Source organism: Ranitomeya imitator, chromosome 8 (assembly GCF_032444005.1).
Source record: "Ranitomeya imitator isolate aRanImi1 chromosome 8, aRanImi1.pri, whole genome shotgun sequence".
NCBI classification, from domain to species: domain Eukaryota; kingdom Metazoa; phylum Chordata; class Amphibia; order Anura; family Dendrobatidae; genus Ranitomeya; species Ranitomeya imitator.
The window spans coordinates 169770875-169785628 of record NC_091289.1 but is presented as its reverse complement, the minus strand read 5'-3'; the positions used below and the strand labels follow the sequence as shown (position 1 = coordinate 169785628).

The window sequence follows — 14754 nt, the reverse complement described above, 5'->3', positions numbered from 1 at the left end:
TGGAAACAAAGCAACCAAGATCTGTAATGAACTGGAAGCCTGATGAAGGACACCTAGGCTAATAGAAGTGTATTTGCAATTTGATCATTTAAAGGAGCTGTCTGGTCTTGGATTACAGGACTGCAGTGCCGGCACTGGGAACGGGCGGTCATGTGCCTACAAGTATGTGGTCAAATTCCGACTAGACTATATCCTTCCTCTCTCAACACTCTTGCATTGAGCGAGGCCGCACCCATCTAGTCGGCAGGTGACCAAATATACTCAAGGCCATGTGACCTCCTCTCCTGGGACCGGCGAATCCTCACAGCACACAGGGCTGGGCAACCCCTTTAATATTCAAAATTTTGCCTGGAATATCCTTTAATCCTCTTCTTTTAGGAGCAACCTGCAGACTGGATTATACCTAGCTCTACAATCGCCTAATGTAATTGGGAGCTTAATATCACGCAGATGTATCAATTTTATTTAGAATCCAGAAGATGGCAGGTCAAGTTGCTTATCTTGCATCCTTCTCTTCTATTTCTATTATTCTTGATGGCTCCTCCATTCAGCCGGTCAGTGAAGCATGCAGCTTATGAGCATCAAATCATTCACCTGAACGTGACAATTCTTTCACGCTAACAAACAAAGCCTCGATGTATTGAATCCGCGTCCAGGATTTTCTCGCCCACACACTTCTCTCATCCCCATCAAATGCCATCGAGAACCACTTCTAAAAGGATTTTTTTTTTGGCCTCATAAAAGGTAAGTGACATAAGCTCAATCACACATGTCATGACTCCCAGAGATCTTTTTAAGCTTTGTCACGTGGAAGAATACAAGGACACAATCCACTATTGTCAAAAAATGTACAAAACGGCTCTCAGGCAGGTGAGAAAAAAAATCCAGGCGGTAATATTTGGCTTAAGCCAAGTTTTTACGGCTTTAACATACCCGCAGCCAAGAGACATCTGTGGTTGTATTTCACATGGATTTATCAGCAGGAACATGCCGGAAATTGACAGACCATTAGCACCAGTTTTATTTAGTATATTGTAATATTGAAAGGAAAAACAAGTCTAAATCTTTGCTGAAAACAGAATGATTCATGAAATGTAGAAGTAACACATCTCATGTGGGGTGGAAGAGCTGGGAATGGTTCAAAGAGATTTCTGCAGAAATGAAAACTAATGACTGAGCCAATAGGGATCAAACAACAGTAAGATTATGCCTAAGCTGAATTAACCATGGCTGATACCCTCTTTTTGCGATATCTTTAGTTGGCAGCCCCCGCCAATAGTAAACTGTGCAAATGACAGTGCTTGCCAACAATCCCAATTTTCCCGGGACAGTCCTAGGAACCAAAGTGCAAAAAGGTCAACTCAGCATAGTTGCCACCAATCTTAAATTTTTGCCAATTTTTTATACAATGCTTGTAAATTCAGCATCGTCCCAGATCTAATAATATTAGTACGGTAAGTGAGGGTCAACTTATAGGCAAATCCCACCTAATTATAAAAGGTGTTTGGAAGATGGTCTCGAGAGAAGATTAAATGGGCTGTTCACCAATAAATTTATTTTTCTTAGACGTGGTTCGTTATACAACCTCAATTCCAAAATTGTTGGGACCCTGTGTAAATTATAAAGGAAACAAGAGAACAATGATTTGGAAATCTCTTGTAGTCATATTTTATTCACCACAGAGCATAGAGCACAAATCAGGCGGTGAACGTTAGACATTTTTCCATTTAATTGGAAAACAGTAACTCATTTTGAATTTGATGGAAGCAACACATCTAAAAAAACATGAACACGGATTAGGTCTACCAATGTGTAGTATCTCCTCTTCTTTTTACAACAGTCTGGAAATTGAGGAGATAATTGCTGGAGTTTTGGGTGAGAAATTTTGTCTCATTTTTGTCTGACGTTGGATACTCGCTGCTCAACAGTGATGGGGCTTCATTGCTGGATTTTTCAATTTATAATGCAGCAAATGTTTTCAATTGGGGAAAGGACTGGACTGTAGGCAACCGGTTCATCACTCGAACTCTTCTCCTGTGAAACCATGCTGTTGTGATGGATGCAGTGTGTGGTTCAACCTTGTGTTGCTGAAATATGGAAGGCTTTCCTTGAAATAAACATTGTCTGGATTGAGCATATGTTGTTGAAAACCAAAATTGATAGTGCCTTTTAGGATGCTTAAGTCGTCCATGCCAAAGGCACTAATGTAACCCCATACAATCAGAGATAACAAGCTGGATGGTCCCTCTCCTCTTGAGTACTTAGGACACTGAGTCTGTGGTTTCCAGAACAAATGGAAAATTTTGATTCATCTGATCACAGAATAGTTGTCCATTTTGTCTCTGTCCTTTTTACATGAGCTTTGACCCAGAGAAGATGACAGCGTTTCTGATTTTTGTTGATGTATGAATTCTTTCTGAGCCCATGCAGTGATTTCTATGATTGAATTATGATTGAGGGCAAGCATATCAGGCGCATCCAATATTGACCGTTGGCCTTGTCCCTTGTGCACAAAGATTTCGCCAAATTTTTTGAATCATTTGATGATATATGGTACTGTTGATGGTAGGATAGTCAAAGTCTTTATAATTTTACATTTAGAAATATTTTATTCTGAAATTATTCCACAGCTTTTAGACATAATCGTTCATCTAAGCTTCTGACAGACTCTGCTTCCCTAACATGCTCTTTTTATACACAGTCCTGAGCTCTAGTTTACGTAGGCTTTCCTTCACACAGGGGAAGGGCTCGCTTCACTTCCATAATCTTGTATTTAATAACCCTGCCCCCAGCAAAGTGACTTGTTGGTGGTCCACCTGGAATTCAGTATCCAGTCCATGTACCAACATACAATCACCCAATAGTGATAATCAAACAACTGTATAATTCCTATTAAAATGCCAGCTGGTTACAAACCGCAGGTGACAGATCAATGTGGTGGCAAAAGTATATTTGTCGAGACCACACAGGCTGGACATCTGTAAGGTTGGCTCTGACCCAAGTACCTGGTCTGATAGCACAACGTTGTATATACCAAAGTCAGGGTAGGCACATAATAATAATAATAATAATAATAATAATCTTTATTTTTATATAGCGCTAACATATTCCGCAGTGCTTTACAGTTTGCACACATCATATCATCACTGTCCCCAATGGGGCTCACAATCTAGATTCCCTATCAGTATGTCTTTGGAATGTGGGAGGAAACCGGAGTGCCCGGAGGAAACCCACGCAAACACGGAGAGAACATACAAACTCTTTGCAGATGCTGTCCTGGGTGGGATTAGAACCCAGGACCCCAGCGCTGCAAGGCTGCTGTGCTAACCACTGCGCCACCGTGCTGCCCATCCTAGTTTGATGACAACCCTAGATGATGCCTTCAGATTCCTGCCTCCTCACTTGCATCCCGACCTTCATCTGACTAGAATTAATAATTGAGTGGTTGAGCCCATCATTTTGATCTCTGGTATGTGAGTTTGCCCACTCCATTCATACCACTACAGGACAGGAGATGGGAAGGGAGACTAGGATTGTTTTTCACTTTCTTAGGACCTATAATGTTCAACTCTGTGCTCAGAGCCAATCACATTGTGGGCCCAAATAGAGGTGTAAAATCATATTAATTTAGCAAGCATCATGGTATGTGACATTTTGAATACCCATTGAGTAAACCAAATTCACAACAATAATCTTTGAGACAACAGACACATAACTACGCAGGATAAATTATCTGATGTTGTTAACGTACCTTAGGGGTGAAACTGATTTCCCAGCCATCGATAGGAAATTGAGGAGGTTCCCATTCCACCTCTACAGAGGTCTGAGTCACATTTTTAAACTGCAGTCCTCTAGGTGGGGATATATCTGTAAAGAAATGTGGTAATGTATTGTAAAAGTAGAATTACATTACATTACATGACAATCACCTACACATTTATATATCCACATACCATTACATAAAGCAATATGTAACAGTAGGATGGTTATAATAAATAGCCAAATGTGGTATGAATGGATCAATATCAATGCTCTTAGTTTATGGCATAAAGTTTGTTTCCTCCTAGAAGAGTAAAAACAATTTGACAAGTGGGTGTTACCATTACCCTTGTTAAAAGGGCATGTCCCTACACTCTGACACAGGCGGCACTGATTGGACAGTAACAGACTGGTAACACCCGGCTGTTAAATTTATTTAAAAACTCTCTTGGGTAAATAACAGAAGAGAAGAACAATGCAAAAAGTTGATCAAAATAAATAGTATTTTATTGCCTAATTCTTTTTTTTTTTCCAAGACAAATGTTAGAAAAGTCTACAGATTATCTGTTTGTTTTTGCCTTAAGAATAACATTCTGCCGCTAACTGGAAACCAATACTTCAATGCTGTCAACAGATCTGTTATTTTACTTCTATGTTTTTTTGCTCTATCTGCAGAAGTGATAAATAAACTGTGGATCTTGTAGAATAAAAGGTAGAGTCGGAATACGAGTCGTCAATGGTATAAAATTTATTTCATAATAAAAAATAAATGAAACCAGCCACAAAAAAAAAAGTTGTATCATGTAAATTAAATATGGAACTTTCTTTTATATCTGATGCTATCAGCAGAATATTGAGGAATTGGTTATCCAGACATTGCTTCTTTTTTTTGCTATGAATCTAACATCTTACAAACAGATAGGAGCTAACTACCTGCTTGTTATGCCTGTTGCCGATCTCTGCAGAGTAGAATAGGCCGCTCACAGTCACAGACTGCACCTATCAGCGATTCAGCGGCATCCAGTGATGTCATCTTGACAGAGCAGCTACTTCTTTTCCACTCTGCTCTGCTGATACCATGACATCAGCAGAAATGCCCTGATTGACATCCGGCTCCCCACTGCTTAACTGCAGGGAGCTGGTTGGCAATCAGCATGATGGTGGCAGTGACAGAGCTGACGAGAAGAGGAAGAGCTGCCCTGGTGACTTAACGTCAAATGAAGCAGCACAATTGCTGGCAGGAGGAGCGATCCATGACTGCTGTAAGCCAGCAGAGATCAGAGCCAGATAGGACAGGCTGGTAGTTAGTAACTACCTGCCTGCAAGATCTTAGCCCCATGATAAAAAAAATAAGATGAGTCCCAGTGAAAACCTTTAAAAGAAATGGGGAAATCAAAAGGCATGACTAATCATAGCCATTGTTAAAGAGGACCAATCGCTTGACATAAATAAGTATTGTTTCACCTGATTTCTAGGCCACCATTCTCCTGAATTTGCTAGTTTTATTTTCCCGGCACCTCATCAGTCCTAAGATATGACCCCTTCTTTATTTTTGCTTCATGTAATTAATCTAGTCTTGTTGGCCAAGGAAGAGTGATTCTTGAGAAGACACCCACAGAGAAGATTTGAGAGCCACGCATAGTTCGCTATCAAGACTGGATTTACATGCGAAAAAGAGAGGATCTTATTTCAAGAAAGGAGAGGTGCTGGGACATAAAAAAAATTAGGTTTGAGAGCGATGACATTTAAACCAGGTTATAAAACCTACATATTTGTGGCAAGCGATAAATCCTCTTTAATGAAGATTGAAGACAAAGGAGCAACAAAATAGAATACGTCTCCACTTCTTTGGACACATCTGTTTTAACCCCTTTCCAAAATAGGATGTAAAAACACATCTAATATGCAGAGGGGTGAACCTAGCCTCTGTGCTGCCTGAGGCGAGCTGCAAAATGGCGCCCCCCATGAGCCCCCTTTTAACACATACCACAATTCATGATGCACAGATACAGCACAGAAATATAGCACAGCCACGTAGCATATAACAGAGCCCACATAGTATATAACACAGCTCACGTAGCATAGAGCACAGCCACATAGTATACTGCACAGCCCACGTAGCATATCACACAGCCCACGTAGTATATAACACAGCTCACGTAGCATATAGCAGTCGGGTAGCATATAACAGCCCACGTAGCATATAGCACAGCCCACATATCATATATCACAGCCCATGTAGCACATAAAGTCCACGTAGTACATAGCACAGCCACATAGCATATAACAGCCCACGTAGCATATAGCACAGCCACATAGCATATAGCACAGCCACGTAGCATATAGCTCAGCTTATATTTATTCTTTAACTCTGGGCCATGTTCACACATTGCAGGAAATATCCGCTGCGGCTTTGTGAGTGAATCCGCAGGTTACTGATGAGTTCACCCTACTCGGGCTATGGTGAAGTCCACGGCAGGTTTCACACCCTGCATTTTTCTGCAGTGTGTGAATGGGATGGTGAAACTCCCGCTACCTGTATAGTACTATAGAGTGCTGCAGACGTGTGCGGAATCCACAGCAAGGTCTGGACGTGTGAACTTGTAAAATCTGCAGGGAATCCGCAGCACAGACAGAACTGTGAACACGCACAAACTGCACCTGGTCCCTGACACACCCAGCTCTCCACCAGTCACTGCAGCCACCCGATAGTGTGCGCGGAGGAGCATAAGACATTGCGGTCACTGTACCTCAGCAGCGGAGCTGCACAGAGCAGCAGTGGCCAGAGCACATACTTACCATACTGGAGAAGACTACAGGGAAGTAGAGGACCTTTCATGATGTCATGAGCATGTGATCAGTCACGTGTTGTCAGTGATGTCGCAGCTGAGCTAATGTTGCAGGAGGAGCAGAACCCGGCCAGTCACACACAGATCAAGCTCTTTTTGGTGATCCTTCTTGCTATGGCCTCGGCACTTGCCCGGGTGCTGACGCCGGCCTTGAGCCGTGTATAATAGAGTACTAACTGAACCTGCGTCTCCAACGCAAATTCAGTTACTACAGTGTCAGAATCTGCCGCCCCCTCACTTCAGTGACGGCAGTACCGCCTGAGGTAAAGCGCTCAACTTGCCACATGGTAGCGGCGCCCCTGAATATGCAAGATGATAGGGCGGACTAAGAAGCTAAGATGATTCTATAAAGGACAGGTGCTGGCTGTCTAACACAGCTGGCATCAACCATTAGAAACAGCAACCAATGCTAGCTCAGATTCCTGCTGGTCAACTGCTTAAACTAAGCTGTCAAACTCTGACATTCTGGCACCCATCAGTCCTCATAAGACATACCCCAAAATAATTCCTATGAAAATGCAGCTTGACACGCAAAAAATATGTCCTCACACAGGTTTATTGACCTAAAAATAAGAAAGTTCTGGGTCTCCAAAAATAGCGGCACAAACCAATTATTTTTTTCACAATTTCTATTTTTTTTTCACCACTTAAATGGAAACAAAAAAACTCTACAAGTTTGGTATTGCCATAATTGTAGTGATCTGGAAAATCATGATTCCAGATTACTTTTACTGCACAGTGAATACTTTAGCAACAAACACCAAAAAGCAATGGCAGAATTGTCGGGAGTGGTGGGATGGTTCATTATGTTGCTGCAAATGGAATTTTTTAGAGTCCTTCAAAACAACGACTCATCCTGCAAAAAATAAGACCTCATATAGGTATGTGGATGAAAAATGTTTTTTAAAAAAAAAGGTATGGCTCTTGGAAGAAAGTGAGGAGAAAAAAATATATCAAAAAATCAAAAATTTGGCCATGTTGGAAAGAGGTTAAAACTTATCTCAACAAATCCTACGAAATGTCATTGACTTTTAGGACTGCTAGGTTTGCAGTTATTTTTTGGCAGCAGGAAGAGCACTTTGGACGTAAAAGCATTTACTATCCCCAATAATGGAAATTATTCCAAATAGGTAATATGCAGTAAATGTACAGAGTGATACTTACGTGTGGACGTGGTGATGCTGGCGGGCTCGCTGGTGATGTCACTGATGACGGAGCATACACTTATGTTATACGTTGTTCCTGGCTCCAGTTCTCTAATGGTTGCAGCACTCCAATCTCCCGGTACCCTCTGCTGTAGTCTTTGTTGGGGTCCCCACTCTCCAGGCACTGCCGGCTGGTATGAGATGACAAACTCTGTCACAGCACTAGTTCCTTCCCATACCAAGTCTATCCAATGGTCTCCCACAGAAGTTACACTGAAGTCTACTGGTGGCGCAACTAGAGGATAATAAAGAAAGAAAACATAAGTGAGCTATTAATTAATCGTAATGTCCTGATATACAGTATTGCAATTACAGGATTATATTGCTACTTGTTGTAAGTAGACCGACCTCAATAGCAGCTTCTATTTTTATGGGTTTTTTTTAATGGATTTATAGGGTTGATTTAGGTACCACATTTAAATGTAAAAAGTCTTCTTTAATGTGTTTGTGTAAGTTTTAACAATTTTTTTTTTACAAAAACCCCCATGCTATTGATATGACTTCAAAAAGTGTGACAAAAGAAGAAAAAAAAAGCACGTAAAGAGCGAGTGTGAAGGAAGCCTTAAGATGATGCAGATATTTTACAATGATGTTGGATGGTATTTCTCTTGAATGGTTAGCCAATGTTAATCAAATATACAGTGCCTACAAGTAGTATTCAACCCCCTGCAGATTTAGCAGGTTTAATAAGATGCAAATAAGTTAGAGCCTTCAAACTTCAAACAAGAGCAGGATTTATTAACAGATGCATAAATCTTACAAACCAAAAAGTTTTGTTGCTCAGTTAAATTTTTATAAATTTTAAACATAAAAGTGTGGGTCAATTATTATTCAACCCCTAGGTTTAATATTTTGTGGAATAACCTTTGTTTGCAATTACAGCTAATAATCGTCTTTTATAAGACCTTATCAGGCCGGCACAGGTCTCTGGAGTTATCTTGGCCCACTCCTCCATGCAGATCTTCTCCAAGTTATCTAGGTTCTTTGGGTGTCTCATGTGGACTTTAATCTTGAGCTCCTTCCACAAGTTTTCAATTGGGTTAAGGTCAGGAGACTGACTAGGCCACTGCAACACCTTGATTTTTTGCCTCTTGAACCAGGCCTTGGTTTTCTTGGCTGTGTGCTTTGGGTCGTTGTCTTGTTGGAAGATGAAATGACGACCCATCTTAAGATCCTTGATGGAGGAGCGGAGGTTCTTGGCCAAAATCTCCAGGTAGGCCGTGCTATCCATCTTCCCATGGATGCAGACCAGATGGCCAGGCCCCTTGGCTGAGAAACAGCCCCACAGCATGATGCTGCCACCACCATGCTTGACTGTAGGGATGGTATTCTTGGGGTCGTATGCAGTGCCATCCAGTCTCCAAACGTCACGTGTGTGGTTGGCACCAAAGATCTCGATCTTGGTCTTATCAGACCAGAGAACCTTGAACCAGTCAGTCTCAGAGTCCTCCAAGTGATCATGAGCAAACTGTAGACGAGCCTTGACATGACGCTTTGAAAGTAAAGGTACCTTACGGGCTCGTCTGGAACGGAGACCATTGCGGTGGAGTACGTTACTTATGGTATTGACTGAAACCAATGTCCCCACCGCCATGAGATCTTCCCGGAGCTCCTTCCTTGCTGTCCTTGGGTTAGCCTTGACTCTTCGGACAAGCCTGGCCTCGGCACGGGAGGAAACTTTCAAAGGCTGTCCAGGCCGTGGAAGGCTAACAGTAGTTCCATAAGCCTTCCACTTCCGGATGATGCTCCCAACAGTGGAGACAGGTAGGCCCAACTCCTTGGAAAGGGTTTTGTACCCCTTGCCAGCCTTGTGACCCTCCACGATCTTGTCTCTGATGGCCTTGGAATGCTCCTTTGTCTTTCCCATGTTGACCATGTATGAGTGCTGTTCACAAGTTTGGGGAGGGTCTTAAATAGTCAGAAAAGGCTGGAAAAAGAGATTAATCCAAACATGTGAAGCTCATTGTTCTTTGTGCCTGAACTACTTCTTAATACTTTAGGGGAACCAAACAGAATTCTGGTGGGTTGAGGGGTTGAATAATAAATGACCCTCTGAAAAGACTTTTCACAATTTAAAAAAAAAATAAACAAAGAAATAACATTCTTTTTTGCTGCAGTGCATTTCACACTTCCAGGCTGATCTACAGTCCAAATGTCACAATGCCAAGTTAATTCCAAATGTGTAAACCTGCTAAATCTGCAGGGGGTTGAATACTACTTGTAGGCACTGTATAGCGTCACTCCAGGCTAAATATCTGTAGTGAACAAGTCCACCATAGAAAACTTCTAGAATGGGTCATCTGTCACTGGATAGTCCCCCTAGTCACCATACCGTGGCTCTTTAACAAAAGCTCAGATCCAAAAACGTGCATTAACTTTCTGGACCAATACTAAAAGATATCACCTCTTTATTTGAAAGATACAAAATATCTCAATAAATCCAATTCTATGAATATAAAGTTCATATTAAAATTTGGAAATGTAACATTTGAATTTTTGAACATAATGGTCTCAGTTGAAAATGTCTTTTTGTTACCTGGAGCTATAGGAAACTGAGCTCCACAAATTTGTTACTACATTATCTCAGCTCGAATCCCCATTATGTAAAAAAAACAAAAACACGTTTTTCTTTATTTTCAATTGATTTTATTCTAAAGAAGGATTTATAGGAAATTGTCAGTCAAGATAATGGTGGAGAAGACCCTGGTGGACCTATCTAGGCTTGCACAAGATTGATCTTCCTACAGAGCGTTCATTCATCAAGTCACCATGGCTCGAGATCGAGCTGAAGGCCGTTAATCATAATAAAGTCATTAGATTCATGCTGCCCGTGATTAAGATGAGTGATGACCTGATTGCAGTCAGGTATGCTTTACTCTGAAATACTGCAGTGTGTCAAGAAAAAAAAAATTTTTTAAGAGCCGGTCATGGACCATAGGGAGAGACCTAATTAGTTCGATAAGGTCCACGGATGGCTTGTCCCCGCCCTGATCTAGTTGATTGACATTTCTCTCTGATGTGAGTCAGGCTTTGATTCATAACGCTTGTTTTATGGACAGCATGACTCTAATGACATCTTTCCTTTAACAGTACAGAAGACAATTTTCACAATTCAGCTCTTTTGCTGCTAGTGATGAGTGAATCGATTCTAAATTTTTAGGAACTTGCTGAAGCCAGCTTATCTAAATAATCTATACCCTGCTTTGTGAAAAATCGCCTAAAATTGTACACAATTGAAATGATCTTGGGAGTGTCGAGAGGACTTTCCCAAAATGCCCTACAGCTATAACGTCATTAGCTATAGCTCAGCCAATCAGGAGGTATTAAAATAGGCTGTACAAAAGCAAAAGCAGGAAATGCAGCAGCCATTTTGTGGCAAATCTGGATCATGAGAGGATGTCTCTACTCACAACTTAACCACAGAGGTAAGGAAACTAAAAAAACACTGAAGTACGGTAACTGTACAGATAGTGTGTGACACACAACAGTGATAGGGAGAGAGTCAGTGTGTTTGATATACTGTGAAGCAGAGCTGGGTATGGACACATAGCTGACAGGTGATGCTTGCTTGATCAGTTTGATTATTATCCTGCAGCAATTCTATCACACATATATGTATTTTCAGGGCACTTGGAGGCTTTGGAGTAACTCAAATTGATGGCAAATTGTTATATTACGAATCGAATTTCTGACCCAAATTTAATAAAGCTGTTGATTTCGATGTTCAGTAGAACTTCAGAAGTTCTGTGGATTGTTCATTACTTTTTGCTACAAAGGTATGATGGTATTAAAAATAACTGAATAAAGCAGTAGGTAAGGTAGAAAAACTAATTTAAATGACCTAAGACTTAAAAAAAAAATCTATAAATAAATCTTTGATTTATTAATAATAATAATAATAATAATGATAATAATAATCTTGGGCTCACAATTTAAATTCCCTATCAGTATGTTTTTGGAATGTGGGAGGAAACCGGAGTGAACCCACGCAAACATGGGGAGAACATACAAACTCCCTGTTCTTGGTGGGATGATTTCCTAAAATCGACATTTGCTCAAAAACAGATTATAGATCGAAAAGCACTAAAATCTCTAATTCTATGCAATTCAAAGAGAAACAAACCTATAATTAATACAATTACTTTGTTAGGACAATTAAAAATAAAAATGGAACAATCAATAAGGGGTATATTCACCCAATCAGCGCCAGTAGGTTTAACTCAATATGTGATAATGGAGAGTGAAACTAGGTGGTGACTCAAAGCCATAATAACCTTCTACAAGGGTTGTATATCGTAGAAGGTAACATTAAATGGCACAAAAAAAAATCTATATGAGAATATCACTAAGTACATAGTTGTCTTTTATTAATCGGACAATATAGCCAGCCAAAGGGTAGGTGCTGGCATATGTAGACTAATTTAGATGCTATATCGCCTATATCGACAAATCACAAATACGGGAGATTATTTCTTCATACACCCACAGTTAAATGTGTAAATAGCCAGATAATGCTTGATAGTGACTTGCATCAGTAATTTCAGTCAGTGCCTATCAGGAGATATAATGATTTAGTTCTCTAGGGGGTACAGCTTGAAATAAATATAGCAAGTGGAGCGACGAATTCCAAATATTTATACCCGTCCTATTCGAATACCAAATATTTATACTCGTCCTATTTAGTGAGTTGTCCCTACCTAACACAAAGGTTGGAATTCTGATGTTTGAAAAACAATGGCCTGAATGATCAACATGGACCCACCCTTAAAGGGGTTGATCCAAGAACAAAGTAGATTTGAATCAATAGATCTTTGAATAATAATACATTTCATAATTGGATGTGTTAAAAAATGTTCCTGTGCGGAGGTAATATTATAAGAGTGCTCCTACTATGTATTGTGTAATGGCTGTGTCTCAACAGGCATAGTTGCTTCAGTTCATGGTCAGCACATACCACAGAAGCTGGCCAGGGAAGGAAGCATAAGTCACTTATGTGTTGCAACTCCCTCAGGAAAATAGGCAATATACTAAAAACTGCAACTGACCCTGCCAGTTCCTGTACAGACTAGAGATCTTGACCCGAAGTCCCTAGTAGTTCCTGTGCTGCGATAGCACTAAACACAAGCCAAACGATGGCAACTCGGACCTATGCTATCTGAAAAGCCGTTAAGCTCTTCACGTTCATCGTAAAGAATCAGGAGGCAGAGCAGAGTGCAAATTGCGTACAGAAGGGAAAGTGTACTGTGTGTGAACTGTCCCTTAGCGATAAAAAGTGTTAAATAAGTAGTTAGAAAACTAATACTCATATGCCCAAGACGTTTCCCTCATCATTAGTGGTCCTGTGAGTACTTTATCAGGGCATACAAAGGGCAAGAAGACCATCTGTTTGCGATTGTCTCAAGCTTCGAGGATCAGCTGCATGACTCCATGAGATTCAGAGCTGTGCATTCTATGCTGCCTCCCCCCAAATTAACCAAACCTACTGGCGTTGGTGGGTTGAATATACCCCTTATTGTTTGTTCCTATTTTCTTTTTAATTGTCCTAATAAAGTAATTGATTTACATATAGGCTCCTGCAAATTGAGCCAAGACTTGAAGGACATGTTGATGATCTAGTACACAACACTCTACTATTGACACCTTCTAATCTTCTTTTGGAAAGATCATATTCCCCCTGGGTTTCCAGAACCAAGGTTTTGAACCCTTATGCAGGGAGATACAGATAAATCTGACTTGTATGTTGTAAAAGGGAATCTCTACTCTGAACAGGACGCAATGACTCTACAGGGTAGGCTGTCAGGATTTTTATGCATTGCATGTGTAGCTGGAACTCCTGTCCTCCAAGGCATGGAGTCATGAGAGCAAATATTCCGTAGACCTTACTGAACGAAGGACTATTAGGACTAGGAGGGGAGCCCACTTTATCTTCTCTCCTAGAAAACGATGACCAATAATATGATGTGGTTATACCATTGATTACAGCACAGGAGGGAATTGTGATGTCCATGTCATTCAGGAAGAACTTCTAAACTCCAACATATTCACCTGCCTGGGTTAATGTCACGGTATAACGCCATGAACAGAACATTCACATCTGCATTGTTGGTTTGGAGGCTGGAGGACACAAGTTGAAAACCCCTGATCGTTCTAACAAGTGAATGATTCAACCTTTTTCTTTTAAACCGTCTCTGACTGAAGAAAGAAGCACTGCGTGAAAACGGAGGCAAAGTGTTTCCATTCTTTGATGATCAGAGGGAAGGATAGAAATGACCGCTTCTGTCAATTTTCTGAAAGATTGCTTGAAAATCCCAGCACCAAAGTCTTTTAGCTGTAAAACTCGGACAAAACACCGTGGACAATTGCAGAGCTTTTTAGTTTTATATCCATTCTCCACCGGGAGCCCCCACCTATTCCTGTCCTGCATTGAGACTGTGAATCCCATGAGTAATTTTAAGGCAATATGACACTCAGGTTTATAAGCCTATTTACGTTCAAACAGACATTTTTATGGAGAAAATCTACAATTGACGTCAGTTCGTTCAATGCTATGTATTTGGTCATCATACTGTTGCCTTAAAGGGTTGTTCTCAGCATTAAAGCTCACTACCTATCCAAAAATAAGAATATCTGTGGTGGACTGACTTTTGGGACCCTCACTGATCCTGAGCACCAGCTCTGATTGAAGCTTTATGGGACTAGTGATGGTGACCTGTATGCAGGAATTTCAAAACCCCCAGCCTTGGGCTTGCTGGTGTAATCTAAATACACTGCTCAAAAAAATAAAGGGAACACTTAAACAACAGAATATAACTTCAACTAAATCAAACTTCTGTGAATTCAAACTGTCCACTTAGGAAGCAACACTGTTTTACAATCAATTTCACATGCTGTTGTGCAAATGGAATAGACAACAGATGGAAATTATTGGCAATTTCAAGACA

General features: G+C 40.6%; 1 protein-coding gene across 1 annotated transcript in view; it reads right to left on the bottom strand.

Annotated features, from left to right (window-relative positions):
- Positions 1-14754, bottom strand: part of LOC138648241 (tenascin-R-like) — a 467927-nt gene that overhangs the window by 132836 nt on the left and 320337 nt on the right. The window contains exons 4-5 of the mRNA XM_069737805.1: positions 7773-8048; positions 3752-3867 (exon numbers count right to left, since the gene is read on the bottom strand). Of these exons, the coding sequence (XP_069593906.1) occupies positions 3752-3867; positions 7773-8048 (392 nt within the window). The remainder of the gene's footprint in view (positions 1-3751; positions 3868-7772; positions 8049-14754) is intronic.